The sequence below is a fragment of the Chenopodium album genome, chromosome 25 (assembly GCF_948465745.1).
Source record: "Chenopodium album chromosome 25, dcCheAlbu1.1, whole genome shotgun sequence".
In the NCBI taxonomy this organism is placed as follows: domain Eukaryota; kingdom Viridiplantae; phylum Streptophyta; class Magnoliopsida; order Caryophyllales; family Amaranthaceae; genus Chenopodium; species Chenopodium album.
The window spans coordinates 7,833,760-7,861,725 of NC_137858.1; the positions used below are offsets into that span (position 1 = coordinate 7,833,760).

Consider the following 27,966-nt stretch of genomic DNA (forward strand, 5'->3'; position numbering starts at 1 on the left):
AACCAGAATAAAGCACAATAAACACCACTATCTTATCTTTTCCTTTGAGAGAAAAGTTTGGACTTTCTCTTTGTTGTTCACTTGACATGAAATAAAGGAAATTTGGTTTGATTATAATAAGATATGATATGGTCTGATTTTAATAAGATATGATCTAAATTTCTTTTATATAGTCCGATGTGGTTTTATATTTTAATTGTATTTTATACTAATCTACAAAGAAAAACATTATCAATATAGATTTTGTTGGATTCGATTCATTATGAAATCTTCAATTACATACGAGTAATATTTTTATGTATGTACTCCGTAACATGTTGTCCTTAGGGTCTGTTCCCTTACGTTGAAATTCAGGTCAGTTCAGCTCCTAATTTCCTTCTCTTATAAAATATTCAGTTCAATTCAGTTCACCTCAGCTCAGCCCAACTAAGTTTAGTCCAGCTGAGTTCAGTCAATGAGAACAGACCCTTAAACGTGTCTTTCTTACAAAGAGCTACAACAAGGTGAAGTGGCGACATTGATGAGTTAAAACTTAAAACCATCTAAAAGTCTAGTTGTCTACTCAAAAGGCGGTGAAATTCAACGAACCCGGTCAGATAAGATAAGGCGGTCAGACCAAAGTCCGAAAATCACGGGTATCTCTTCTCTCTTTAAAATTAAAATAACAATTACTCGTAAAAAATTAAAATAACAATTAAAAAAGTCAAAACGCGTCGGAATGAAATTGACATTCACACCAAACTCACATGAAATACCAAATCTCCAAATATTCACTTTCATTTTTTTATTTCTCAAAATAAATAAATAAATTAATTAAAATTAAATTTACTCACTCACATGAGTATGTATGTGACTCATCCAAAGAAAGAGGAGAGAGAAAATTGCGAAAAAATCTTCGCGCTAGTCTAAATCGAATCATTTTATCTTCTTTCTACTTCTTCTTCTTCTTCTTCACGATTTTACTATAAAGTTTACAAATTTCCAGAATCTTCTTGTTCAATCTACTGTTATTCAAGGTGAAGTTCACTTTTTTCTTTGATCTTACTGAAAGTTCTGTTTTTTAGGGTTTTGTGGTTTTTGTTGATTTGTTGTTGTTGTGAAGAATTTGGGGTTTTGGGGAGAATTAGGGTTTTGGGTTTGTAAATTAGGGGAATAATTATGGAGGGTAGTGATGAAACTGGGGTTATGCAAAGAATTCAATCATCGTTTGGGAATTGTTCATCTTCAGTTTACAAGCAAAGTGTTAATCAATTAGGGATTAATGGTCAAATGCAGAATTTGAGTGTATTAGAAGGGATTAATCAGAGTAATTATAGTGTTAATAGTAGTAATAGTAAGAGACCTGCTGGAATTCCTCCATCACACCCACATTCTATATCTCCCAGAATTGCTGCTCCTCAGCAAGTTGGGGGTAGTCAAAATTTTAATTCAGGGCCGTCGCATTCGCGGTCGTTGTCGCAATCGTCGTTCTTTTCGTTTGATAATTTGCCGCCGTTGAGTCCCACGGTGTTTAGGGAGGGTGGAGTGCCGAATTCGGGGTGTAACGAGGTTTCTGTGGAGGAGAAAGATGGTGGGTTTAAGGGAGGAAGTGGGATTTATGTGAATGAGGGGTTACCGCCTCGTAGAGGACATAGACGGTCTAGTAGTGATGTTCCGTTGGGGTTTGCTTCGAGTGGGAAGGCTCCGGTTAATCAGTTTATGGCTAAGGAGAAGGAGAGGGAGAGGGAGAGGGAGAGGGAGAGGGAGAGGGAGAGGGAGAGGGAGAAGCCGGCGCAGCTTGTGTTGAAGCGTGAGGCGGATTGGGGTGGGGTGGCGGGGAATGCTGGTGGTGAAGGGGGTGGTGAGAGGAAAGCTGAGGGTGAAGTGGTGGATGATCTGTTCTCAGCTTATATGAATTTGGATAATCTTGATGCTTTGAATTCGTCGAGTATGGAGGATAAGGATATGGATAGTAGGGCGAGTGGTACGAGGACTAATGATAGTAGTGAGAATGAAGTTGAAAGTACCATTGCTGGGAATGCTCATGGTATTCATGGGGCTACTTCAAAGAGAGGCAAAAGATGTGCCACTGGAGATATTGCTCCAACTGGTAGGCATTTCAGAAGTCTTTCAATGGATAGTTTTATGGGGAACCTGAATTTTAGTGATGAGTCGCCCAAGCTTCCACCTTCGCCTGGTATTCGGTCTGCTCAGCATTCACCTAGCAATTCATTCGATGGGAACAACAGTCAGTTCAGCTTGGAGTTTGCCAATGGTGATTTTAGTCCTGCAGAACTGAAAAAGATTATGGCAAATGAGAAATTAGCTGAAATTGCGATGTCAGACCCAAAGCGCGTAAAAAGGTTTTGAACGATGCTCGAACTGTTTTTATAATGATGTGTTTATGTTTTGTTATTGCTGATCTTTAGTTTTGTTATTTTTTGTGTTTGTTGCTTCAGGATTTTGGCTAATCGTCAGTCAGCTGCTCGTTCCAAGGAACGGAAATTGAGATACATTGCAGAGTTGGAGCATAAGGTGCAAACATTACAGACAGAAGCTACTACACTTTCTGCTCAGCTTACACATCTTCAGGTGTGTATGAATCTATTGTTTTTGGTTGTCTGCTTTTGTGCTTCTTTGCTTTTCCTCTAAGTTATTGCTATTGCCAGTTGAGACTTAAATAAGTGTACTTGTTTCTTTCTTCAGAGGGATTCTGCTGGACTTACTAGTCAGAACAATGAGTTGAAATTCCGTCTTCAAGCCATGGAGCAACAGGCCCAACTTAGGGATGGTATGCTTTTCAGCTGTTTCATCATTTTCTATTTCTTATGTGATTTATGCATTGGTCCTGACCTACATTTTGTTCTGAAATGTGCAAATTGCTACGTGCATATTGGTAGAGTAGTACATTTCTGAACTATTTTTTGCAAAACCAGGCAGCAAAGTGTGTTTCCTTACCCTTGATACTAAGTTTCACCCCTTAGAGCACTCTCTACTTTAGTTGTTTGCATGCTAAATGGCATTGGGTGTGATTATTGATGATGTAGAAAGTAATTGGTTGTCCTTTTGCCTGCTGAAGGTATATTCGGCCGAAGCTGAGTAGTTGACTTTAAAAAAATGGCAAAAATAAATATATGGTTTAAAGGTGCTGTATCCTGAATTGTTAGTTCCTTTTTTGTTGACGGGAAGCGATTATAGTGATGGGAAAAGTAATTATGTAATTTTTGGTATTATATTGTGAATTGTAAATTCCTTTCTGCGTTAGTCAGAATGTTATGTAATTGAAGCAGCATCTCATGTCAAGTTGAGTTAACTCATTCCCTTAATATCCCTTACAAGAAAAGAGAAGGGTCAGAAAATGATCATGAAGTCTAGCTTTCCTGTATTTTTCTTACTGAATAGGAAATAATTCTTGCCAGATATTGCTCTTTAACCCGCTGGCCTTTTCCAGCTTCGTTTAAAGTACCTTTTTAGAGGAGAAAGTCTTATGCTTTGCTTATTGCAGTGATCCAATGTGTTTGTGCTAATAATATAGATCATGAAGAATATATCCAGCCCAGTTAGAATATTTTTCTTAAGTGTACTTGTATTCTGATTCTTTTCATTAATTTAATGTCTTCCTTTCATTTTTTATCATTATTTCACGGCATTTCCATTTAATCATCACAAAACTTTTTTGATTGATTCCTGGATAGTTTTATCCTGTTTACAATGATATATCTTGATTGTGAAATGAAAATTTCCCTTGATATGTGAGATTGATTTGATGGCCACTTGGTATCATTTTTGGTGTATTGATTTGCATATGCATAACAACAAAAACAAGCTATTTATAAATGTTCTTCCCTGCTGGAAATGAAGGTGTTATGTCTTCCTTAGCATATGCATAACAACAATAACCAAGAAGTCTGCTCTAGTTCTTTTTTTTTTTCTTTTTCGGGAAGTAGATACTTTTTCAAGGGCCTTGGTTGCCCAGCATGCACAGGTCTTGTAAAGAGTCAAGGATTCTATGGTTCAGCTTTCATTAGTTTTTTTTTTTTTTTTTTATTGACCTTAAGATCTTACTTTCAGAGTTTCAGCCCTTGATCCAGGTCAGATGCAGAGCTTAACTTAATGAGAAATAATTTTCCCACTCATTGTCTTTAGTTAAAATTTTGTTGGGGCATCATTGTTTACTTTGTAGTCACTGAATATCTGACATTTTTATGCATATCCTTGTTGTCTACCAGTTCTACCCTGTGTTTGACACCCCCCCCCCCCCCCTCTTCCAAGGAGACGACATAAGTAATTTTAGACTCTGGTTGAGCCTGTCGGAATGTGGGGTTTGGTGGTCTCATTCCATATTTATTTTAAATTACAAGTCAGGATATCTGCTGTGTTGGTGATAATGTTTTGTGTTGTTGAGTTGTGTTGAGATTTACTTTAATCAGGAAAGCTTTATAATTCTCTTTTTCCTGATGTTGCAGCTCTCAATGAAGCACTTTCGGCAGAAGTCCAGCGTCTGAAGATTGAATCTGGTGAACTCAGAGGTGACGCCCCTCAGAATTGCTTGCCCCATCAGGTAATGTCAAATAACCAGATGCTGCAGATGCAGCCTTCTCTATACAACATGTACCAGATGCAGCAGCAACAAAACAACCAAAAACACCAACAGGCACCACCACAACAGACCCAAGAGCATCAACAAAGTCGGTCTACAGAGTCTCAGCAAGATGCCAAGGCGGCTCCAAAGAGTTAGACAACGTGGTATCTTTCCGAAGTCGTTGGCACCTATCTGAGATTATTAGCAGTCTGATAGCGTATATATGTTATATATGTGTATTTACGGTATATCCCAATTCATTGTCATGAAATCTATTCATTTAATCTTTAGTTCGGCCTAAATTATTGTTTTGTCGACGATGATGAAAACTATATTTATATGTATGACATAAGTTTAAAGCATACTTGGAGAGTAGATGTATCAAGTGTATTATTGTCTTCACTGACGCTTAATGGCTAGATTGGATTTGTTTAGTACTACTAATTAGCTTGTTATTTCTACTTACTTTCAGTATATTAGTGGTCAAGCTTATATAAAAAATAGGTTTGATATGAAGAATTGGCTTAAAGATTCAAACTTGCTATTTTCGCTAACCATCAACAGCTCTTCCGGTGACTTCGTTCCCTACTCTTGCTTTCACTCACTCATCACGCTCTACTTGTTTTGAGTTTGCGTCCTCTGCCTCAAATTATTACGGTATATGGTAAATGCTTGAAGAATGCAAATTTAGCTTGGTAGCTATAACTAAATGCAAGTATATCTGAGATATGAAGTTGATTTTCGGGTAGGCAGTATGATTTTACTAATCACCCAAGCAAACAGAAAATTATTAAATTATAATAAATTGCCAAAATCTCCACAAGAACAATGTCCATCCACAAATCTATGGAGTCGCTTACTATCACGCACTATGATTTCACGGTCAGTAATTTCAGAGACAATCTTGATGAATGTATGACTATCCTTGCACATACTAATATTCTTGACAATTCTAAGCGGAGTTCCTTTTCTTGTCTGCAACAATCCAAAAGCAATGGCTAACTTTTCACTTTGATGTATAGACGATACAAGTTCTGCTTCATTGTCCTCCCCATCAACTACTTGTGTGCTTTGAGACTGATATCCCTTACTCTTGAGCTCTTCAAGCAACACGCTCAAGTGTTGCTCGACCTCTGTTTTATGAGGATACGACCAATTTCTTGGTGAAAACGAGTAAACTTTATCCTTGATGCTTAACCAACTCCAATCCTGCAACTTTCCAAGCTTTTCATTATTCATCATTTTTCTTACTCTTGAGACATCCTGCCATCTTTCAGCTGCAATATACATGTTTAACACTAGAATATAGGTCTCCTTATCTTTGGGCTTCAACTTGAGCAATTGTTCAGCAGCATAACAGCCTAATTCCATATTTCCTTGATTTCTACAGCCTCCAAACAAAATTGACCAGATCACTTCATTGGGTTCACTATTCATTTTCTTGGTCATAGCAAAGGCTTCCTCCAATTGCCCTAGCCTTACGTACATGTCTATCAAACATGCATAATGCTCCAGTATCGGTTTAATCTTGTAGTTTTTCTTCATCATTTCAAAGTATTCTAGGGCCTCATTAACCAGGCCGGCTTGGCTACAAGCAGCTAATACACCAACAAACGTGATCTTATTTGGTTTCACTCCAGCTACTAACATTTCCTTGAATGATTGTAGTGCTTCCTGTGATCGGCCATGTTGGGCAAAAGCTGAGATCATAGATGTCCAAGATATCATAGTCTTTGTATGCATCTCTTTAAAAGCTTTGGCAGCGTAGTCAATGTTGCCACACTTATTGTACATATTAAGCAGGGAAGTTCCCACAATTACATCAGCCAAATACCCGCTCTTTATGGTCTGAGCATGAACCTGTTCCCCTTGATCCAAGGCCACCAGAGAACTACATATACTCAAGACACTAGACAAGGTGAAAAGGTCTGGTTTTATACCAGATCTATTCATCTTCAAAAAGATATTTAATCCCTGATTTCCACTTTGGTGAGCAGCAATCCGATTCTCAGCAAGATCCATCATTTGGGCATGGCCTGCTATCATAGCGTTCCATGTAACCAAGCTGACAGAATCCATCTCATCAAATAGTCTTTTTGCTTCATCAATCAATCCACATTTCAAGTACAAGTACATTATTGAATTATCGATTAGCAGGTTCCCTTGAAATCCTTGTTTGACGCTCAAGGAATGTATCTGCCTCCCTACTTCTAAAGCATGCATTGCACAACACAGGCTCAAGATGCTAGTGAAAGTGAACTCATTGAGCTCAATATCTTCCGACAGCATCATCATAAAATACCTTACACCCATCATAGGATCCCCATTATCGCCACAAGCAGAAATAACCGTGGTCCATGAGACAACATTCTTATCTTCTATCCTTCTAAATGTATCAACAGCCGAAGACAACCTTCTACACTTAGAGTAAAAGCTACAAAGGGCATTACCAACACTCGAGTCATATTCTATACCATACTTAACAATGTAGGCATGAATTTGCTTCCCCAATTTTACAAGTAACATAGATGAACAAGCACTTAACAACGTCCCAAACGTATGACTCGTTGGGTACGCCCCAACTTCCAACATATTTACAAAAATTCGAATGGCTACCTCAGGCTGCGAGTCATGAACATAACCCGTCATAAGCCCTGTCCAACTAACAACATTTCTCCCAGGCAATCGATCAAACACCTTTTGTGCATACTCCATCCGCCCACATTTAGCATACACATTAATAAGAAAAGTCATAACAAATGCATCTTCATGGGTTCCAGTTTTTACAATGTGGGCATGCACCATTCGAGCATTCGACAAAGATCGTTTCGCAACACATTCTTGCAACAAGGGAACATAGAATGAAGAATCAACTTGTGTACCTTCATTAAAGGTAGATAATGCCTCTTTTAAAGTTATGAAACTCTTCTCCAAGTTAACATTTGGGTAGCTAACACTTGGACTCTGAAATTCCAAAATTGCAGCACATAATCAACAATCATGCAAAAATTCAACACCCATCATATATAATCATATCCTAAAATCCTAAATCATCATAACTAAATAAAGGGGTGTACAATTCAATAAAATTCATTGAAGTTTCCAAATTTAAGCTAGGAATTAACTGAATCAATTGAAAATTACAATTAAACTAACCCAGAAAGGTGAATTGATGCATAATTACATTAAATTGAAGGATTTGCATTGAAATGAACAGAAATATCACAACTTTAAGCTGTAACACAATCATGAATAAAATTGAAGTTGTGATGATGAAATTGAATACCTTTTCGTTGATGGGTGTTGACTTTCTTAAGTCAGGGTCGAGTTTGAGGTTGCCATTGACAGCAACTGAAGGTAAAGAAGCCATTAGAGGAGTGAGGGCATGGATGGAGGAGAGAGAAACTGGTGAGGTTTCAGTTGAGATAATAGGACTTCTGCTGTCAGTTACTCGTAGCTTCTTATCTGTTAGCCTGACACATCATCTACTCTTTGGGCAATTTTTTTTTTTAATTTTTTTTTTTGTACGAGTACAATAAAATGCACAACTTTTGTTCATGCACTAGTAAAAACACAATAAAGGGTCTGTTTTCATTTATTGAACTGAATTGTATGAATTGAACTTACTAGAGCTGAACTGAACTGAAATGAATATTTTATGAGAGAAGGAAATTAGAAACTGAACTGAATTGAACTGAATTTATTAGAGCTGAACTGAACTGAAAATAATCGTATGAGAATAGACCCTAAAGCTTTGTTTTATCACCTTATTCTTGTTACTCACTTCGTAAGTTCGTATTAGATATTCTTGTTAAAATCGAATTAGATCAAGGGCATGTTCTGATTAACTGAGCTGAACTGAACTGAATATTTTGCGAGAGGAGGAAATTAGAAATTGAATTTAAGCTGAAGAGAACGAACCCTAATTAGTTTGAGTTAGCAATTTAGCATAAAAGATTTGATTGAATGAACGTCATCCTTGTTTTTTTTTTTGAGGAAGCCCCCGGTTCTTTTCAAACAAATCTAATGTAATCAATTAAAAAAAAAACAAACCACATCAGATTTTGTAGATTCCATTTGCTTATAGTTGTATATTTTTAATGTTGTACTTGTAAAAATTATATATTTGAAAACTACATGTATAGAAAAAATTATTGAAATAGCACTTGATAATGTTTTTTCTTGTACATTGTTATACAATTAAGGTCAAAGTTTAATCAAATTAGACAATTACAAGTAGATATGATCAAACATTAGAAAATTCAGGTTAGATCTTATTTCAAGCGAATAGAACAAAGCCTTATGGCCTGTTTTGATGGACTGAACTCGGCTGAACTGAATTTATTGATCTGAACTAAACTAAATTAACTAAACTGAATATTTTACGAGAGAAGGAAATTAAGAACTGAATTGAACTTATTGGAACTGAACAGAATATAATTTCAATAGAACAGGCCCTTTAGCCCTCAGTGTTCTTTGGTTAACATAGGAAGCAAAATTCTCATAAACTTCTATGTCATGGAAATTAAGTTGTGTGGTTAGGAATTGGGGTCACAATACATATGAATTTGGTTAATTAGCTACAGGGGTTATACATTTCTACTTACCTAGGGGATTATATACACAGATTCCAACCTCTATTATGACTTTTATGAGAAATAATTTTACCTGACATGTTCATTAATGCTTGTCAAACTTAAAAATCTGAAGCTTTGGATTGTTTTCTCTCTCTCTCTTTATTTTTCCTTTTACTTTATAATACATAGTATTTTATTATTATTATTTTATTTTTGTGTGATAATCAATACATTTCAATTTCAATTAATGAGATGAAGTAGAGATTGGTGATAATGAATTCAAAAGCTAGCTAGGTCATGATACACCTTAAGATTGGCCTAGAGCTACCCATGCCAAACACTACCATGACTCGGATCAATTTAAATTAATTTATCGCGCTATTCACATGAAACTAGAAACGCTATCTATAGATACTAATTACTAGTGATCTAATTCCATTAAACGTATTTTAACTTACATGAAAGAAGATTAGCTGATTTGAAATAAGTTATATTTAGCTACAATAAGTTTAAATAATTAAATGCGATACTTGAATAATAAGTTGTAATAAGTTCAAATACGAGTAATTTATAAAAAAGTTTTAACAAATTTAATATTCAGCATTAGGCCATGTTCTCTTACGTTGAAATTCAGTTCAGTTTAGTTCAGCTCAACTCCTAATTTTCTTCTCTTATAAAATATTCAGTTCAGTTCAATTCAGCTGAGTTCAGCCAATGAGAACAGACCCTTAGTAGGATGAGAAGTAGTAGCGAAGGAATTCTTGTTGTGAGTTGTGGCTTTGAAGAAAGCAAGTGAGCAACAAGGACATGATTCAAGGTAAAGATAACCTTAGTCGAATCTGATAAAAAACGGGTTATTATATAACGATTCTTACTATATAAGCTGACTTTCTACCAATCGCAACTCATTTTAATTTTACAAATTGATAAAATCCAATTCAACTTCAAATAACATCACCATTCACCACCACTTATTATTGTCAACCAAACAATCAAGGATAAAAAATTTTAAATTACATTTTCTTCAAAGAAATATCCCAAAAAAGTTACTCAAATTAGTATTATGTGGTGTGTAGTGGAAGTTAAACTACTCATATAAAAGCACTAGTACTAGTACTAGGTGTGCTTTATCCACCCTAATCAATGCAAAAATAAAAGAAAAATAAAAAGGTGTTTCTGTTCTCTTGGAACTCCCAACACCCAATCCCGCTTTTTCTTTAATATTTACACTTTCCCCAATTTTTGTTTTTCCCCAATTTTTGTTTGTATTTTATCTCACCAAACTTCACAATACCCACTTCCTCTTCTTCTTCTCTTTCTCTGATCTAGGGCTTTTACAAACCCTAATCGCCGATTTCTTCAAAATTTCCCCTTTTCCCGCCATTTTTCCTCTTACCCCTTCACTGCTTTCTTCCTCAACGGTTAGTAGCCGTTAGATCCGTTGTTTTTGAACATTTTGTTTCATGGGTTTTTGCTAATTTCTTGTAAATTTGATTTCTTTGTTTATGTGGGTTTGTTTTTGATTTCAGTGACAATGGCGGAAGTGGAAGTTGAGAAGAAATGTGAGGAAGAGAAGGTGAAAGGAGGAGAGTTGCTATTTTGTGGTTCTACTAATTGGGATACTGTTGGTAGGAAGAAAACTGGGATTGAAGGTAATTTGTATTCGCCTACTCGGCTTCGCCCGCTTGTCGGTATCGACATTCGCTTCGTCGCCTCCGGTTGTGGTGAGTTTCCTTTAATTAATTCAGCCATTTAAGGAGAATTTGCTTTATTCATGGGAGGTGGATTATTGTTAAAGTTGTTAATTTTGTGTTGGGATTATTAATATTGTTGGTTGTTTAGTAAATTTTGGTTATGTGGTTAGTGATTTATGCCTTGTAGTTAGTGAATTATAACGTTTATGATCATTGGAAATGTTGGTTATGGTCTTATGGATGATTCAGGGGAGGTAAATTTTTGTTAAAGTTGCTAATTTTGTGCTGGGATAATCAGTGTTGTTGGTTGTTTAGTAAATTTTGGTTATGGGGTTTGTGATTTATGCCTTGTAGTTAGTGAATTATGATGTTTATGATCATTGGAGATGTTGGTTATGTATGGTTTATGTAATCATGTGTGATTTATGCCATGAAGTCTGCGAGTTTTGAAGTCAATGATCTTTAAATATGTTATAGATTTATTTAGTGGGTTTGTGTGAACTTGAATGAGCTAATTATATGCTGTAATCTTTAGAATTGTTGGTTATGCTCTTGTGTTGATGCATTTTTGCTTGTGTGTCTGTGTTATAATGTATGATCATTAGAAATGTTGAGTTAAATTTCTTGTCTTTTATAGTATTACATGATGTGTTCAGTAAAGAATTTTTATCATGTTGTATTTCATGTAGTTTCATGTCATTGCGTGGCATTGGATGTCGATGGTCGGTGCTATACATGGGGGAGAAATGAGGTATGGATTTGTATTTTTGAAGGTTTTAGGTCTTTTTTTTGGTTGAGGTGTTAATGTTGAAAGTGTTATTGTAATTACAGAGGGGACAGTTGGGACATGGTGATACTCTGCAACGGGATAGGCCCACAGTTATATCTGAACTTTCAAAGTATGAATTTCCTGTGATTAATTAGTCGTTGGTATCTAGATTCATTGTTGTTTTTGTTGCTGATCCTTATTACCATCATTCTCTTTGTTTAATCTTAAATTTTTTTTAATCTTTCTATCAAATCATCCCCGATTCTCGCAAATCAGGAGCTGATTCCTCTAGTGTGTTCATTTAAGATTTTTGCTATCCATCCATATTAAGTTTAAAAAACTTTGAAGTATTTTTATTTATTTTGACCTTTAGTCCCAATGAGAATTTTAAATTTTGTTTTCCCACCCTCTCTCTATCTCTCTTGCTTATATAGTGGAAATGTCTTTCTACCATTGGACTGTATCCCACATTTATTCTGAAGATTACTTACTATTTTCTCACAGGCATAGAATAGTGAAAGCAGATGCCGGGCGGTCACATACAGTGGTCATGACCGATGATGGACAGTCCTTTGCCTTTGGTTGGAACAAGCATGGACAGCTGGGATCTGGTTCACTTCGAAATGGTAGGACTAATTCTTCTTTGATGCAAGAACACGTGTAGGATATATAAATATAATTTCTGTTGCTTGAAGCCTGGTTCTTTGCTGAAGTGTGAACATATACAATTAATTTTTTCCCATCACTTTTATTAAATTGTGAAATTGATATGAAGGGCTTATTTTCTATATAAAATTAGAAATACAGGAGCATGATTGAATTGATGATAAGGAATTGATTGTGGCACCAATTCAGTTAGTTTACGCTGATTAGGTCATTGAGCTACCTAGGGGCTGGTCTTTCTTGGTTCTTTAAACTTTGTCCAAATAAGTGCCCTCGGTCTCTAATTGCCTCATCTCCAAGTCAGCTTCCCTACTTTGCACTCACAGTACTCTTCCACCTTGCTGCTGATCTGTCACATTCGTTAGGGTTTCAAAGGAAGAGGATTGTTGACTTCGGCCCTTTATCAATCTTGACAGGAAAATTGAAAGTTGCCAAACTTAAATGTTCAAGGCTTGTAGGGACAATGTTTGTGGTTTATATAATGTATGAGGATGATGTGGAGGAGTTCTCTTGTATAATATTAAGGTCTTTTTTTATTTTTTTATTTAAAAAAAAAAATCTGTAACATGGGGTCGGATATCTTTATTGTCTAGGTGTCTTAACATATCAGATAGGCTACTTTTTGCCAATTGCAAGGAGCACTTGTTGTTTTTATTATCTAAAAGTTTAAAATCTGTATGGAGACTTTGAAATCTGGATCCTGCAATTTGATGTTCTATGCAGCTGCTCTTCTTATATGTATTTTTCTCCTTTTCAGAAATAGAGTCTTCTCCTATACGCTGTCAAGTATCTGAAGTCAAGGCAGTTGCTTGTGGCGGGGAATTCACTGCATGGTTATCTTCTACTGAAGGAGCTACTATACTGTATGGTTTGTGAATTGTGCTAATATTTTTGTTTTCTGAATTTGGAAGGTTCCGGTAATGGCTTATTTCTTTAAGCAAGTCTCTGAGTTAATTTTTTTTCCTTAGAACGGCTGGTCTTCCCCAATATGGTCAACTTGGTCATGGAACTGACAATGAGGTATGATTTTTCTTGGAAGCTTTCTATTCATTCAATACTTTTGGATTTAAGGCTTTGAAATGGATTTATTTTTATGGCCAACTCATTGATGGAATCATTGTTCAACTTACTGAATTTGAGGGATACTGGCTTGTTTCATCCTACATATTTAAGGTTGTGTGGCTTTACTAGGTTATGCCGATATTTTAGGTAGAACGAGCATGTGTTTACTTGGATATAGATAGAGACCATCACAAATTTCTGTTTATTTTGTGTTAAATTTATATGTGTGACATTACAAAGCTGGACACTACATTTTATCAAATTGCTGGAAAGCATTAAAATTCTTGATTCATTGTTGGATATTAGAGTCGTGTGGATGGTGTGACAGTAATGGGTTATTGCTATTGAATATTGTCATGATATTTAACTTTTAACAAGGCTTGGCCTTTTGAACACTGGTGGCTAGTTAAATACTTATAGTATGAATTGTATCTTAGATGTGAAATCCTGTATTTGCAACGACTTCAATAACTAGTGCTGATTCTTTGTAGTGCAAATATATAGTGTTCTGTGCTTATGGAAGTGTGTTGCATATCTGACTTTAATATGTTTGTGATTTATCCTTTCAGTATAATACAAAGGATAGTTCTGTAAGACTTGCTTATGAAGCTCAACCGCGGCCAAAAGCAATAGCTTCCTTCTCTGGAGAAACAATTGTTAAAGTTGCATGTGGAACGAATCATTCTGGTGACTTTTAATTTGTTATCTACAATTAGTCCATGCTCTGCTTTGGCTGTATGGTATATTTACTTTAAGTTTCTTCTGTGATGCAGTGGCTGTGGATTCCAATGGCTATGTATACACGTGAGTATCTTTTTTGCAGCTGTTCAATGTTGTTCAATTATGTGTGTTGTGGGTTCTAATGGCTTGTGTAACATTTTTGCAGCTGGGGCTATGGTGGTTATGGAAGGTCTGTATGCTATTTTGATCTCTTTTATTTTATTTATTTAGTTTTTCTTATGAACATAGCCACATAACAATGAATTATGAAATCTTTTTTTGGCATGGTTTCTGGTCTTAAGGTCTCGAGTATTTAGTTCTTTATATGGAATTTGCTTGTATGTTGAAGAAATTGTTATTTATAATAGATTGGGACACCGGGAACAGAAGGATGAGTGGTCTCCACGACGTTTAGATGTGTTTACGAGGCATAATGTTCTACCTTCTGATGCAATAGTTTCAGCTGGTGGTGTCAGTTCGGCATGTACTGCTGGTATGGCTTTGATTCACCCTTCAGCTGAGTTAATTACTTATTTCTGTGGTCTCTTGTGTGTATGGTGTTTCTCCTTTTTATAGGCCTTATCTCACTGTTTGTGCTGTAAATCAGCTCAAAATGGGTGTTTCCATTCTCATATCATGGTGACTTGGTGAGAGGAAGATACCTAGTATCATTAATTGTGCAATGATTGCTTATAGTTTTGAGTATGAGGTTTCTTAAACACCCTGGAGACTAAGCTCTTGTTTTTCATGTTTTTGACCCCTCTCTCTCTCCCCCCTTTGTTTAAACTACTAGCGGAATGCAATTACTAGGTGAAATATACCCAATGGTAATGGCGTTAAGGTTTTACCTGACCTTCAGTTTTGATTTTGCGGATTTTTTGCTCTTTTGGGATTCTAAGGCATCATTTCTAGCTAATAACTGTTACTGTCTTACAAATGGTTTCTCTTAAGGTGGATTGGTTTTCTTTGTCTTCTTGTATTGATTTGGTTTGTTGATCGCCAAGTTTTCATTTGATTAGTTTAACTCTGTAAAGATTTATTTATGGATTCATCATTTTTTTTAATTTTTTTATAGCTGGTGGTCAATTATACATGTGGGGTAAAATGAAGAATACAGGAGATGATTGGATGTATCCAAAGCCAGTTATGGATCTAAGGTAGTCTGTCCATTATTTTTTACTAGTATTTGCTTTACTGTCTCATTTTATGATTTGGGAATAAATTGAAAATTGTTTTCTTTATTGTCTAATTGCTGAAGATAAGCCGCTAATTTACAATTGATAGTATGCAATTCTAATCGGCAAAGCTTCTAAGTTCTGTTCTTTTGTGAGGTGGACATGATTTAATGTCTACTTCCTCCATTTTTTTTAGCTATGCTGTGCTGACAATGGGCACTTTTTACGTCATTTATTTATTAGTCCTAGATAAAGGAACATGAGGTATTGTTTAATTTGCCTTGATATGGATATTCATTATATCTTTTTTTTTTTTTTAAAAATAATTTTAGTTATACCTAACTAAAGCTATTAATGGTCAAAACCACGCATTGGCAAATGTTCCAAGTCATAGTGTAAAACTTTACAAGTAAAAAAGAACACAAAGTATGAAATAGTACAAATTAGCAGGAACTTAATTTACAACTAATATTTAAAGCCCACAATTTTCCTTGAGCCATACATTGTAGGGGAAATAGGAGTATAGGACCCCACCCTCGCCTTTTTGGAATTTTTACCCTGAAATTATATTGTTTCGTACTTTGAGCTCATTGTATGAAGGTTAATTATAACGTAAAGAAAATTATATCTATCTATTTTTGTTTTAGCGCTGTCCATTCCACCTTCAGACTCTTCCTGAAAAGCAAAGTATCCTGCCTTGTATACAATTAGTTCTTTGGGCTCCTTGCTCCTATGTACAAAAGAGATTAATAGTAAACTTTCTAGAAATCCCTTGAAGATTTTTTTTCCCCTCCTGGACTAGGTGATGATTCAAGCTAGCTAAATGTGTTAGTCATGCCTAGATGGTACTTCCATGAGTTAGATTGTTAGTGATCAGTTCTTCTATGCATAAATGAACTTAGCTTATTTTATTGGCTTCATATCCTGTTCAATATATTTCTCATTACATTTTCTTGAAGTTTCAGATAATATCTTTTTTGATAATTATCCACAGAAGTTACAATCATTCAAGAAAAATCTGAAATACTCGTGTATAATTATCCCTCTTTTACTCTCCTCGTAAATGTTGTTGGGATTTTATGCCTGCACCTCCCTTCATCTCTTTGTGTGGCTGGAACATGCGGCAGATGTACCTGTTCATGTCGTGCACTTTCATTACCTTATTTTCCCCCACTTGTCCACTTATGATTCCACAAGTTTATTTTCAGAAGCCTTCTATTTGGTTTTTTTTATTGGCAATTATTGGCAGTATAGGCTGCGTCTCTTGTTATAGTTTAAAAGTAAATTATTATTATTTATTACGGGGTTTTTTAAAAATAAAGTATCGGTATCTCATCTTGTTATATTCATATGATATTTGCAGTGGCTGGAATATGCGATGTATGAATTCTGGTCAAATGTTCCATTATGTTGGTGCCGATTCGTCATGTATAAGTTGGGGTCATGCACAGAATGGAGAATTGGGTTATGGACCCAATGGGCAGAAGTACACCTCTTTTCTCTCCTGTGGATTAGAGTTATAGTTTATTTTATTTTTTTTGTAACAAAGAGGTTGCTGATCTGGTTACTCTTTTTACTAGATCTTCTGCTAATCCCAAGAAGGTGGAAATCCTCGAGGGCATGCATGTCATCAGGTTGAAGATATATGCAACTCATCAATTGTGTACTTGTATTTATCTTGTAATGGACATTGAGCAATTTTAACGCCAAATTATTGTGTTTGTAGTGTTGCATGTGGATTCGCACATGCCATGGTGGTGGTTGATCGAACAGGTGTTCTTGATCGTCTTGAACAGGTATATTCTTGTTGTCCATAATGCTTCCTCAAACACCCCTCCCCCCCCCCCCCCCCCCCCCCCCCCTCCCTTTCATATTATATGAGCCATGTATCAATATTTTACCATTACCAACTGGCTTGTTTTTTTATTTTTTATTTTTTATTTTTCCAAAGATCAAGCTAACTAAATATCAACTAGGAAGAAAAGAATTAGAAGACAATGGGGAGTTGTTTGCCTCTTGTCTTCTTCTTTAATGAATAGTCTCACTTTTACAATCTTGTAGTTAGGAAAGATCCATCTGACTTCTGATACCCATATTTCTTTCACATATGCTGCGTTTGGCACAAAGAAAAAACTTTTTTAATGGAACATATATTACAATGGAAATATATAACATGTTTTTCAATAGAAAGTATATTACAATGGAAATATTTAACATCTCAGTTTTGTGTTTTCTTGAGAATTGGAAGGGAGGATAGGAGGGGAAAGATTTGGGATAAGAAAAAAATGTAGATGCAGTTTTGAAGTATGGAGATTATTTTTTCACTGTTGGGATAACTATTTTTCAACTTTATATAATTCTCAAATACGAAGTATGATGTTTCTCTAAAAAAAAAAGTATGATGTTTCTCTAAATCAAGCACAACTTCTATTTGTTATTTCCATTAGGTTCCTTGGGCTACATTAATGGGTTTGCCTTATTATTACGATTTTATTTTTATCAATATTACGCTGATTTTGTTGACTGTGACTTCTGAGGCTCTGATGCAAATTTAAGTTAACTGTATGCATTGGTGCTAGTTTTAACATCTTTGGTTTTGTGACAGCTTGATGTTCATGATGGAAAAGCTTCCGGGGAAGGTATGTAGCAACACATCTCTTCATTTACTGTGTGCTTTGTCATGTGCTGGTGTTTTATGCATGTAATTGACATATATCTGATCTACAATGCGGATTGAATTATGTAGTTGCTGAGGTCGAAACACCTGTAACGTCTGCCAAGAAAACTACCAAGAAAAGCCCTGCTGACAATTCCAAGAAGAGAAAGAAGTCGAAGGACTTGTCTGAGTCCGAAGAGGAGGAAGACCAAGATAGTGATGATGGCAGTGATGATGAAAGTGAAGAAGAAATGGAAAATGGACACGCGGATAGGAGGCAACGGGGTGGGAAAGCTGGGGGTAGAGGCCGTGGTAGGCCTAGCACAAAAAGTCCAGCTGAGACTAAAAGCAGCGGCAGAGGCCGTGGTCGCCCTAAAGGGTCAAGAGGGAAGGCTCGTAAGTGAAGTCGAAGTGAGGTGTTGAATTTTAATTTCCCGCATAAATGAGCGGAAATTTTGTCTAAATGTGTAGAGGTGTACCACATAGGCCTTTGGACCTGTTGACTATTCATTTTTCCCATTTCAAAACAAGAAGGAAAAGTGAGGAAGAGGAAGGCTAGGTTCTTACTTAGTGAGGTTTAATTGTTTAGTGCTAACATTATGTCACGGGAAATGTTGCTTGTGAGGATTTGGTTTGTACTTTTATAATTTAAAGGAAATTTGATCTCTTTTATTGCTCAGCTTGTTGATGAGTATTAGTTAACTTAAATTGCTCAATTTGATTAATGATTTCAAATTACACGTCTTAACCCCTATCGGAAAACTGGAAGCATCTAAGAGTGTGTGTTCTACATCACGCGATATTGTTATTCCATTGCTCCGATTTTAGTCACAATGTCATATGGTAATACATCTTCACGCAACCTTCAAAATATCGAAAAACCAACGTTATTTATATATGTTACATTTATTGCAGGCCAGTGAAATTTGTAGCACTGAGACACAAGGCTTTTTTCTTATGAGCAGTGATACCAGGTAAAGTATCCATGTCAATATCTTCCTTCTTCATTGAAGCAGGCAATTCCCAATCAAAGAAACACAGCAAATTCGCAAGTGCTAGTTCAATTGTAGTAACTCCTAGCAGCATACCAGGGCAACCTCTTCGCCCTGCTCCAAATGGTATCAGCTCGAAATCTTGTCCTTTGTAATCAATAGGACTTCCAAGAAATCTTTCAGGAAGAAAAGTTTCCGGGTTATCCCAGCTTTCAGGGTCCCTTCCGATAGCCATTGCATTGACAAACACTAAAGTTCCCTGATCAATATGGTATCTTCCTAAGGTGCATTTTTGCATAGTTTGCCTTGGAACCAAGAGCGGACTTGGTGGGTGTAGTCTAAAAGTTTCTTTAACAACCGCCTTCAGATAAATGAGATGATGAAGTTGTTCTTCTTGTATAAAAGTCGCGCTACATTCTTGCTCTTTAATCAGGTTTCTGACCTCTTCTTGCACTTTCTTCATGACTTGTGGGTTCTTTATTAGCTCTGTCATCGTCCACACCACCGTGGCTGCATTTGTATCCGTTCCTGCTACAAATATGTTCTGCAGAGTGCGAAAGAAGAACAAATATTGTGCATTATATATCTTTTTTGAGCTATATATCAGACAGACGAAAATTGTAGAATATTTAACAATACAATGAGCATATAAGTGATATAACTATCTAAATCATGTCAAAGTATGTATGAACATTGAAATTAGTTTAAGAAATTGGTAATTACCATAAGTACTGCTTTGATATTATCCAACGTAAGATCAAATGGCACCTTGTGTTCTTCGCGAAGTTGAAGTAATACATCGACAATGTCCTGTTGTTGCTCTGATTTTTGCTTATGTGAGTCAAGATGAGTACTGATAATTTCTTCACAATACTCATCTAACTCCCAAAAAACTTTCTCGAGTTTACTTGAAGCTCCATTAATCTTGTCAATCCAACCCATGTAAGGCAAATAATCCGAAAAGAAGAAGGCTGTCAACATGGCTTGAGTCTCATGAAGTAGGCCTTGGAATCTACTCGTCGAAAATTCATTAGATCTCTCATCATCTCTATTGCCCTTGTAAAAACAAATCCTACATATTATCGAGCTGGCTAGAGACATTAGCAATTCACTCAAATCCACGAGCTTAGACTCCGATGAGAGGGAAGAAATGATACGCATCATTCGACATACTTCCTCTTCTCGAATTGAAGAAAATGATTGTACTCTCTTGGAACTAAGGAGATGGATGACACAAATCTTCCTCATTTCCCTCCAATATTCATTATAGGGTGAAAAAGCCAAATCGAAACCATTGTAAGACAATTTTTGTTGGCCAACAAAAGTTGGCCTACTACAAAACACATGATCTTGTGTTTTTAGCATTTCTTTGGCCAATTTTGGTGAAGAAACTACAATTGTTGGAACCAAGCCTAGTTTCAAGTATACTAGGGGGCCATAAATTTTGGAAAGTTTAAGGAAGTATAAGTGAGTTTTTAAGGGATCGAATTGGTGGAGGTTGCCGAGGAAGGGAAGCCCTTTCGGCCCTGGAGGCCGAGGATCTAACCACCGCGATTTCACTCCATTCTTTGAGGATTTTTTTGCAAGAAAGTAGAGAAGAGAAATGGCTGCAAGAAACACTGCTAGTAGAAACATGAAGGTTGGTTGCACTGTAAGTTTTCTTGTGATTGAATGATGGTTTGAACTTTAAACACCTTTTTCTTGCATATATATATATATATATATATATATATATATATATATATATATATATATATATATATATATATATATATATTTTGTCACCTCTTTTGTACACTTTTGTACACTTTAATTTGTTTTTGAAACACAACTATTTAAGGTATATATGCTTGTCGTTTATAAGAAGTAGATGATTGTTGAATTGAAGTTGAAGTGTTGAATTGAAGTTGAACGGTTGAATCAAATGAATGTGATGTGAAGGAGCACCAAAAATTTTTATATCACAAAGCATATATTGATGAAATTGCTTTAGTTTTGCTGATTTTATTTGTAGCTGTCCTTCATGCATTTCCATCTATTTCAACCTCAAAAAACTCTCCAAAAAGAGTTAAAGATAGTTTTTAAGTGAAGTAATAGCCATGAGATTTCGAGTATTAATTATTAAGAATTCGAAAATTATGTTCAAAACAATATCGAAGAGTTATCAGAAAATAAGATAAAGTAGGTTTTATATACATACAATTAGTGTATAATGTACGGCTTGTTTTCATAGTTTCTTTTTTCTTTTTGTAATGTAACATGTTTATTAATGTTGTTCATAACTTAATAATCTTTTTTAATGGGGTTGCCTTGCTTTACTATATATATATATATATATATATATATATATATATATATATATATATATATATATTTTTTAACATTTTTGGTTTTAAATTGTGACAGCTTGATGTTCATGATGGAAAAGCATACTGAGAAGCTGTTCAATTTGACTTTTTCCCATTCAAAACAAGAAGGAGAAGCGATGGAGGAAGAGGAAGGTATTATGGACAATGGTAAACATCTCGGCAATTTTTATCTCCGGACGAAAAGAAGTCCAAAAATTACAAAATTGAAGGCTATAATCCACGCTTTTTGAGGAAATTTTAATTTGAGGTTTCGGTGCCCGGAGGCAAAAACCCTTGAGACCCTGAGTGATACATCTTGGGGTCATATAATGCCGTTTCAAACCACATATGATCATTGTATGTTGTCATAAACGTCTGTCGTAGGCTTGAGTATACAAAATCAATTCAAATTGTGGTAAAATGACCTTTTAAGGGCATATTAGATGGTTCCACCGACCCAATTAGATTCCCGGTGGGTATTATGGACGATGGTAAACATCTCGGAAATATTTATTTCCGAGCGAAAAGAGGTCAAAAAATTACAAAATTAAAGGCTATAATCTACGCTTTTTGAGGAAATTTTGAGGTTTCAGGGCCCCGGTGGCGAAAAACCTTAAGACCCTAAGGGATACCTCTCGGGGTCATATAATTCCGTTTGAAACCACATATGATCATTATATGTTGTCATAAACGTCCGTGGTAGACTTGAGTTTATGAAATCAATCCAAGTTGTGAACGGGTAAAATGAGCTTTTAAGGGCATATTAGATGGATCATAATTTTTTTACCTAACTTCCACTTCCACCGACCCAATTATACTCTTGGAGGGTATTATGAACGATGGTAAACATGTTGGCAGTTTTTATTTCTGGGCGAAAATAGGTAAAAAAAATTACAAAATTGAAGGCTATAATCCACGCTTTTTGAGGAAATTTTGAGTTTTCGGTACCCGGCGGCGAAAACCCTTAAGACCCTAAGGGATACATCTCGGGGTCATATAATGACGTTTGAAACCACATATGATCATTATATGTTGACATGAACGTCCATGGTATACTTGAGTTTACGAAATCACGTCAAGTTTTGAACGGGTAAAATGATTGTTTAAGGGCATATTAGATGGTTCCACCAACCCAATTGGACTCCCAAAGGATATTGTAGACGATGGTAAACATCGTGGCGATTTTTATTTCCGGGCGAAAAGAGGTCAAAAAATTACAAAATTGAAGGCTATATCTACGCTTTTTGAGGAAATTTTGAGGTTTCAAGGCCCGGTGGCGAAAAAACTTGAGACCCTAAGGGATACCTCTCGGGGTCATATAATGCCGTTTGAAACCACATATGATCATTATATGTTGTCATAAACTTCCGTGGTAGGCTTGAGTTTACGAAATCAATCCAAGTCGTGAGCGGGTAAAATGAACTTTTAAGGGCATTTTAGATGGTTCATAATTTTTTTTACCTAACTTCCACTTCCACCGACCCAATTGAACTCTTGGAGGGTATTATGAACGATGGTAAACATGTTGGCAGTTTTTATTTCTGGGCAAAAATAGGTAAAAAAATTACAAAATTGAAGGCTATAATCCATGCTTTTTGAGGAAATTTTGAGTTTTCGGTACCCGGCAGCGAAAACCCTTGAGACCCTAAGGGATACATCTCGGGGTCATATAATGACGTTTGAAACCACATATGATCATTATATGTTGACATGAACGTCCATGGTATACTTGAGTTTACGAAATCACGTCAAGTTTTGAACGGGTAAAATGATTGTTTAAGGGCATATTAGATGGTTCCACCAACCCAATTGGACTCCCAAAGGATATTGTAGACGATGGTAAACATCGTGGCGATTTTTATTTCCGGGCGAAAAGAGGTCAAAAAATTACAAAATTGAAGGCTATATCTACGCTTTTTGAGGAAATTTTGAGGTTTCAAGGCCCGGTGGCGAAAAAACTTGAGACCCTAAGGGATACCTCTCGGGGTCATATAATGCCGTTTGAAACCACATATGATCATTATATGTTGTCATAAACGTCCGTGGTAGGCTTGAGTTTACTAAATCACGTCAAGTTGTGAACGGGTAAAATGATCGTTTAAGGGCATATTAGATGGTTCCACCGACCTAATTGAACTCCCGGAGGGTATTGTGGACGATGGTAAACATCTCGACAATTTTTATTTTCGTGCGAAAAGAGGTCAAAAATTACAAATTTGAAGGTTATAATCCACACTTTTTAAGGAAATTTTGAGGTTTCGGTGCCCGGTGGTGAAAACCAATGAGACCCTAAGGGATACATTTTGGGGACATATAATGCCGTTTGAAACCGCATATGATCATTGTATGTTGTCATAAACATCCGTGGTAGGCTTGAGTTTACAAAATCACTTCAAGTTGTGAACATGTAAAATGACCGTTTAAGGGCATATTAGGTGGTTCCACCGACCCAATTGGACTCCTGGAGGGTATTATGGATGATGGTAAACATCTCGGCAATTCTGGGCGAAAAGAGGTAAAAAAAATTACAAAATAGAAGGCTATAATCCACGCTTTTTGAATAAATTTTAAGGAATCTGTGCCCGGTAGCGAAAACCCTTGAGACCCTAAGGGATAATCTTGGGTTCAAATAATGCCATTTGAAACCACATATGATCATTATGTGTTGTCATAAACGTCCGTGGTAGGCTTTTGTTTACGAAATCAATTCAAGTTATCAATGGGTAAAATGACTATTTAAGGGTATATTAGATGGTTCTACTGACCCAATTGGACTCCCAGAAGGTATTATGGACGATGGTAAACATCTCGGCAATTTTTTTTTCAGGATGAAAAGAGGTCAAAAAATTACAAAATGCGAGTAAGGCAATTTTTATTTACCGAAAATAACAATGGAAATCAAGCTAAAGTATACAAACTACACATCACACATCTAACTTTAAAATTTTCTGTATATTTACTTCATATGATATTCTATTTCCTAAGCTCAGATTTAGTTGTCACATTGATGGTTAGATATCATGTTTAGATACATCTTTTAGGAAATGAGCAGCACTGTAACGACATTTTTCTCCAAAAATATGAGATAAAATACATTTTCATCATGCAACCTTCGAAATATATCGAAAATCAGCATTATTTATGTTACATCTATTACAAGGCAATGGGATTTTTAGCACTAAGACACAAGGCTTTTTTCTTATGAGCAGTGATACCAGGTAAAGTATCCATGTCAATATCTTCCTTCTTCATTGAAGCAGGCAATTCCCAATCAAAGAAACACAGCAAATTCGCAAGTGCTAGTTCAATTGTAGTAACTCCTAGCAGCATTTCAGGGCAACCTCTTCGCCCTGCTCCAAATGGTATCAGCTCGAAATCTTGCCCTTTGTAATCAATAGGACTTCCAAGAAATCTTTCAGGATGAAAAGTTTCCGGGTTATCCCAGCTTTCAGGGTCCCTTCCAATAGCCCAAGCATTAATAAAGACTAAAGTTCCCTGCTCGATTTGGTACCCTTCTAAGGTGCACTCTTGCATAGTTTGCCTAGGAACCAAGAGCGGACTTGGTGGGTGTAGTCTAAAAGTTTCTTTAACAACCGCCTTCAGATAAATGAGATGATGAAGTTGTTCTTCTTGTATGGATGTTGCACTATATACTTGGTCTTTAATCAGGTTTCTGACCTCTTCTTGTGCTTTCTTCATGACATTTGGGTTCTTCATTAGTTCTGTCATCGCCCAAACTACTGTGGCTGCACTTGTATCCGTTCCTACTACAAATATGTTCTGCAGAAAGCGAAAAGAAAATAAATTATTGTGCTATCTTCTTTGAGCTATACATCAAATAATATACCAAAATTTATCAGATTTTTGACTCAAATTTTATATGCAGTTGAAGTAGGATATACATCTAATGCTTATAGTCCTTTTTGATTATTTGCTGCCTAATAATTCTGTTTTCGCATACTCTGATACTTTTATATGCTATCCTCAAAACAATAATGCTTCAAATTAATGTGTCATGGTTTTGGGTTTCATTTGTGTCACTGTTAATTAATTCATAAAATCTCTGTATGAATTAGTACAGACATCAGACATCAGACTAAAGATATGCTATACAGACATCAGACAGACGAAAAATGAAGACTCTTTAGCAATATAATGAGCATATAACAGTCTAAAATTAAGCCAAAGTAAAATATGCAGCTAATTTAAGATATTGGCAATTACCATTAGTATTGCTTTTATATGATCCAGTGTAAGATCAAATGGCACCTTGTTTTCTTCGCGAAGCTGAAGTAAAACATCGATAATGTCCTGTTGTTGCTCTGATTTTTGCTTATGTGACTCAAGATGTGTATTGATAATTTCTTGATAAAAATCATCTAACTGCCTAAAAACTCTCTCAAGTTTACTTGAAGATCCATTTATCTTGTCAATCCAACCCATGCAAGGCAAATAATCCGAAAAAAAGAAGGCTGTCAACATGGCTTGAGTCTCATGAAGTAGGCCTTGAAATTTACTCGTCGAAAATTCATTAGATCTTGGAAAAATACACTTTAATAATCCCAACTATGGGTGATTTACTTCTAAAAATCCCAACTACAGTTTATTTTTTAACAATCCCAACTACAGTTTATTTTTTAACAATCCCAACTATGGGGTCAGTTTTCCTCCAACAGTCCCAACCGGTCAACGACAAGTCAATAACCTGTTATAACAGGTGACTATGACACATGTCAACATGTTAGTGGTCCAAAATATTGAAAAAAAAATAAACCCATAAAAAAATAAAAAAAATTCAGCTACCCTCTCTTCACCCCCTACCAGTCATCTGCTCCACCGTTCACCATCTTTGCAGTCCACCACCTACCTCCTCCCTGCTCACCACACACACTTATCGCCACCAAATAGTACCAGCGTTCCTCCTCCCTCACGCCACCTATTCAAACCACCAAGCACCGGCCATCTCCACCTCTCGCCACCGGTTCGCACAACTCCAGCCACCATTTCTCACAACTCTAACCACCAATTCGTGCAACCCCAGCCACCAATTCGTGCAACCAGCCACCTCTACCTCTCACCACGAATTCACGCACTCCAACCACGAATTCTCACAACTTTCGCCACGAATTCCCGCAGCCTTGCCATACGAATTCCTGCAACTAGCCATCTCCGATCCACCGACTTCTCATCACAGCAACAACAGAGCAACGACAGCTGCGACTCAGCTTGCAACTCCAGCCGCAAGCCACCCTCAATCAGACCCCAATTTCGATCTAATCTCTTCATGAGCTCAATGAGATTAAGGGGATTTTCATGGTGGTTTTGGGGGTCGAGGAGGGCTGGCTGGGTGGTTATGGGGGTCGGAGATAGGTAGTAGAGGCCGGCCGCTGATTTCAGTGGTGAAGAAGTGTTGGACGACCGATTTCCGGTGAGGTTAGGGGATGGGGTTAGGGTTCCGGCGAGGTTAGGGGGTGGGGAAATTAAGGGTGGCCGAAACTTTGGTTAATTTTTTATTTTTTATTTTTATTTTTTAGTTATTTTGTTTTAAATGTTTTTTTAAATTTTAATTTCTGACCATTCACGTGTTGACATGTGGCGATTAAAAAAAAGTTAAAAAAAAAAACTTGTTTAGCAGGTCACCAGTAATTGGGACTGTTGGAGGAAAATTGACCCCATAGTTGGGATTGTTAAAAAATAAACTGTAGTTGGGATTGTTAGAAGTAAAAATCGCCCATAGTTGGAATTATTAAAGTGTATTTTTCCTTAGATCTTTCATCAGCTTTATAGCCTTTCCCAAAACCAATCTTACATATTATCGAGTTTGAAAGAGACATTATCAATGCACTCAAATCCACAAGCTTAGACTCCGATGATAAGGAAGAAATGATACGAATCATTCTACAAACTTCCTCTTCTCGAATTGATGAAAATGATTGTACTCTTTTGGAGCTAAATAAATGGATGACACAAATTTTCCTCATTTCCCTCCAATATTCATTGTAGGGTGCAAGAGCCAAATCGAAACCATTGTAAGACAATTTTTGTTGGCCAACAAAAGTTGGCCTACTACAAAACACATGATCTTGTGTTTTTAGCACTTCTTTGGCCAATGTTGGTGAAGAAACTACAATAGTTGGTACAAAGCCTAGTTTCAAGTATACTAGGGGACCGTAAATTTTGGAAAGTTTAAAGAAGTATAAGTGAGTTTTTATGGGATCGAATTGGTGGAGGTTGCCAAGGAAGGGGAGCCCTTTCGGGCCAGGAGGCCGTGGAGCTAACCACCGTGATTTCCCTCCATTCTTTGAGGGTTTTGTGGCAAGAAAGAAGAGAAGGGAGATTGCTAAAAGAAACAATAGTAGTAGAAACATGAAGGCTGTATGTTTACTTTGTGCTAGATGGTCTGGACTACAAGCCAATATTTGAGACAAGAAATGAAGCCCACTATGTGGATGGGAGAAAAAAGAGTATTTGATAATATTTGAGCAACCATTCATGAAGAAGAATTAAGAGTCTTTTTTTTTTTTTAATTATTATATGAATGGTGTATTAGTGATCTAAAATCATTAAGTCTCCTAGACCACACCCAACATCACGTGTTTGAGTGCTTGTTGAGTTTGAAATATGGATACGATCATACTGGATCTTAAATATTGATACCACGTTAAATTAGTGGATCAACTTGACAAATGGTTGAGGTCTAAAATCAGCCGTATACTCTTGGAAAAAGTATTTGTCTATCATAAATCACT

At 36.2% G+C, this 27,966-nt stretch overlaps 5 protein-coding genes across 5 annotated transcripts; 2 read left to right on the forward strand and 3 right to left on the reverse strand.

Annotated features, from left to right (window-relative positions):
* The first annotated feature begins 844 nt into the window (after positions 1–844).
* Positions 845–5,001, forward strand: LOC145614919 (bZIP transcription factor 29-like). The gene is made up of 4 exons (XM_081669994.1): positions 845–2,342; positions 2,439–2,571; positions 2,686–2,770; positions 4,446–5,001. Exons 1-4 carry the CDS (start codon positions 1,159–1,161, stop codon positions 4,715–4,717), a joined length of 1,674 nt encoding a protein of 557 aa, XP_081526120.1. The 5' UTR covers positions 845–1,158; the 3' UTR covers positions 4,718–5,001.
* A 336-nt stretch (positions 5,002–5,337) lies between these two features.
* Positions 5,338–8,028, reverse strand: LOC145614285 (pentatricopeptide repeat-containing protein At3g12770-like). Its single transcript, XM_081669314.1, has 2 exons — positions 7,848–8,028; positions 5,338–7,525 (listed from the first exon to the last, which is right to left on the reverse strand). The coding sequence occupies exons 1-2, from the start codon at positions 7,929–7,931 to the stop codon at positions 5,357–5,359; spliced, it is 2,253 nt and encodes a 750-aa protein (XP_081525440.1). The 5' UTR covers positions 7,932–8,028; the 3' UTR covers positions 5,338–5,356.
* A 2,324-nt stretch (positions 8,029–10,352) lies between these two features.
* On the forward strand, positions 10,353–18,549 carry LOC145613458 (uncharacterized). Its single transcript, XM_081668564.1, has 17 exons — positions 10,353–10,559; positions 10,668–10,862; positions 11,522–11,583; positions 11,664–11,731; positions 12,106–12,227; positions 13,022–13,127; positions 13,233–13,284; positions 13,896–14,013; positions 14,100–14,130; positions 14,213–14,236; positions 14,415–14,539; positions 15,122–15,203; positions 16,585–16,707; positions 16,802–16,855; positions 16,948–17,017; positions 17,827–17,860; positions 17,968–18,549. Exons 2-17 carry the CDS (start codon positions 10,673–10,675, stop codon positions 18,279–18,281), a joined length of 1,575 nt encoding a protein of 524 aa, XP_081524690.1. The 5' UTR covers positions 10,353–10,559; positions 10,668–10,672; the 3' UTR covers positions 18,282–18,549.
* Positions 18,550–18,783: 234 nt separating this feature from the next.
* On the reverse strand, positions 18,784–21,333 carry LOC145613587 (cytochrome P450 71A9-like). Its single transcript, XM_081668690.1, has 3 exons — positions 21,303–21,333; positions 19,593–20,518; positions 18,784–19,413 (listed from the first exon to the last, which is right to left on the reverse strand). Exons 1-3 carry the CDS (start codon positions 21,331–21,333, stop codon positions 18,784–18,786), a joined length of 1,587 nt encoding a protein of 528 aa, XP_081524816.1.
* A 2,891-nt stretch (positions 21,334–24,224) lies between these two features.
* On the reverse strand, positions 24,225–27,806 carry LOC145615334 (strychnine-11-hydroxylase-like). Its single transcript, XM_081670402.1, has 4 exons — positions 26,962–27,806; positions 26,858–26,859; positions 25,442–25,733; positions 24,225–24,997 (listed from the first exon to the last, which is right to left on the reverse strand). Exons 1-4 carry the CDS (start codon positions 27,709–27,711, stop codon positions 24,371–24,373), a joined length of 1,671 nt encoding a protein of 556 aa, XP_081526528.1. The 5' UTR covers positions 27,712–27,806; the 3' UTR covers positions 24,225–24,370.
* Between the last annotated feature and the right edge of the window lie 160 nt (positions 27,807–27,966).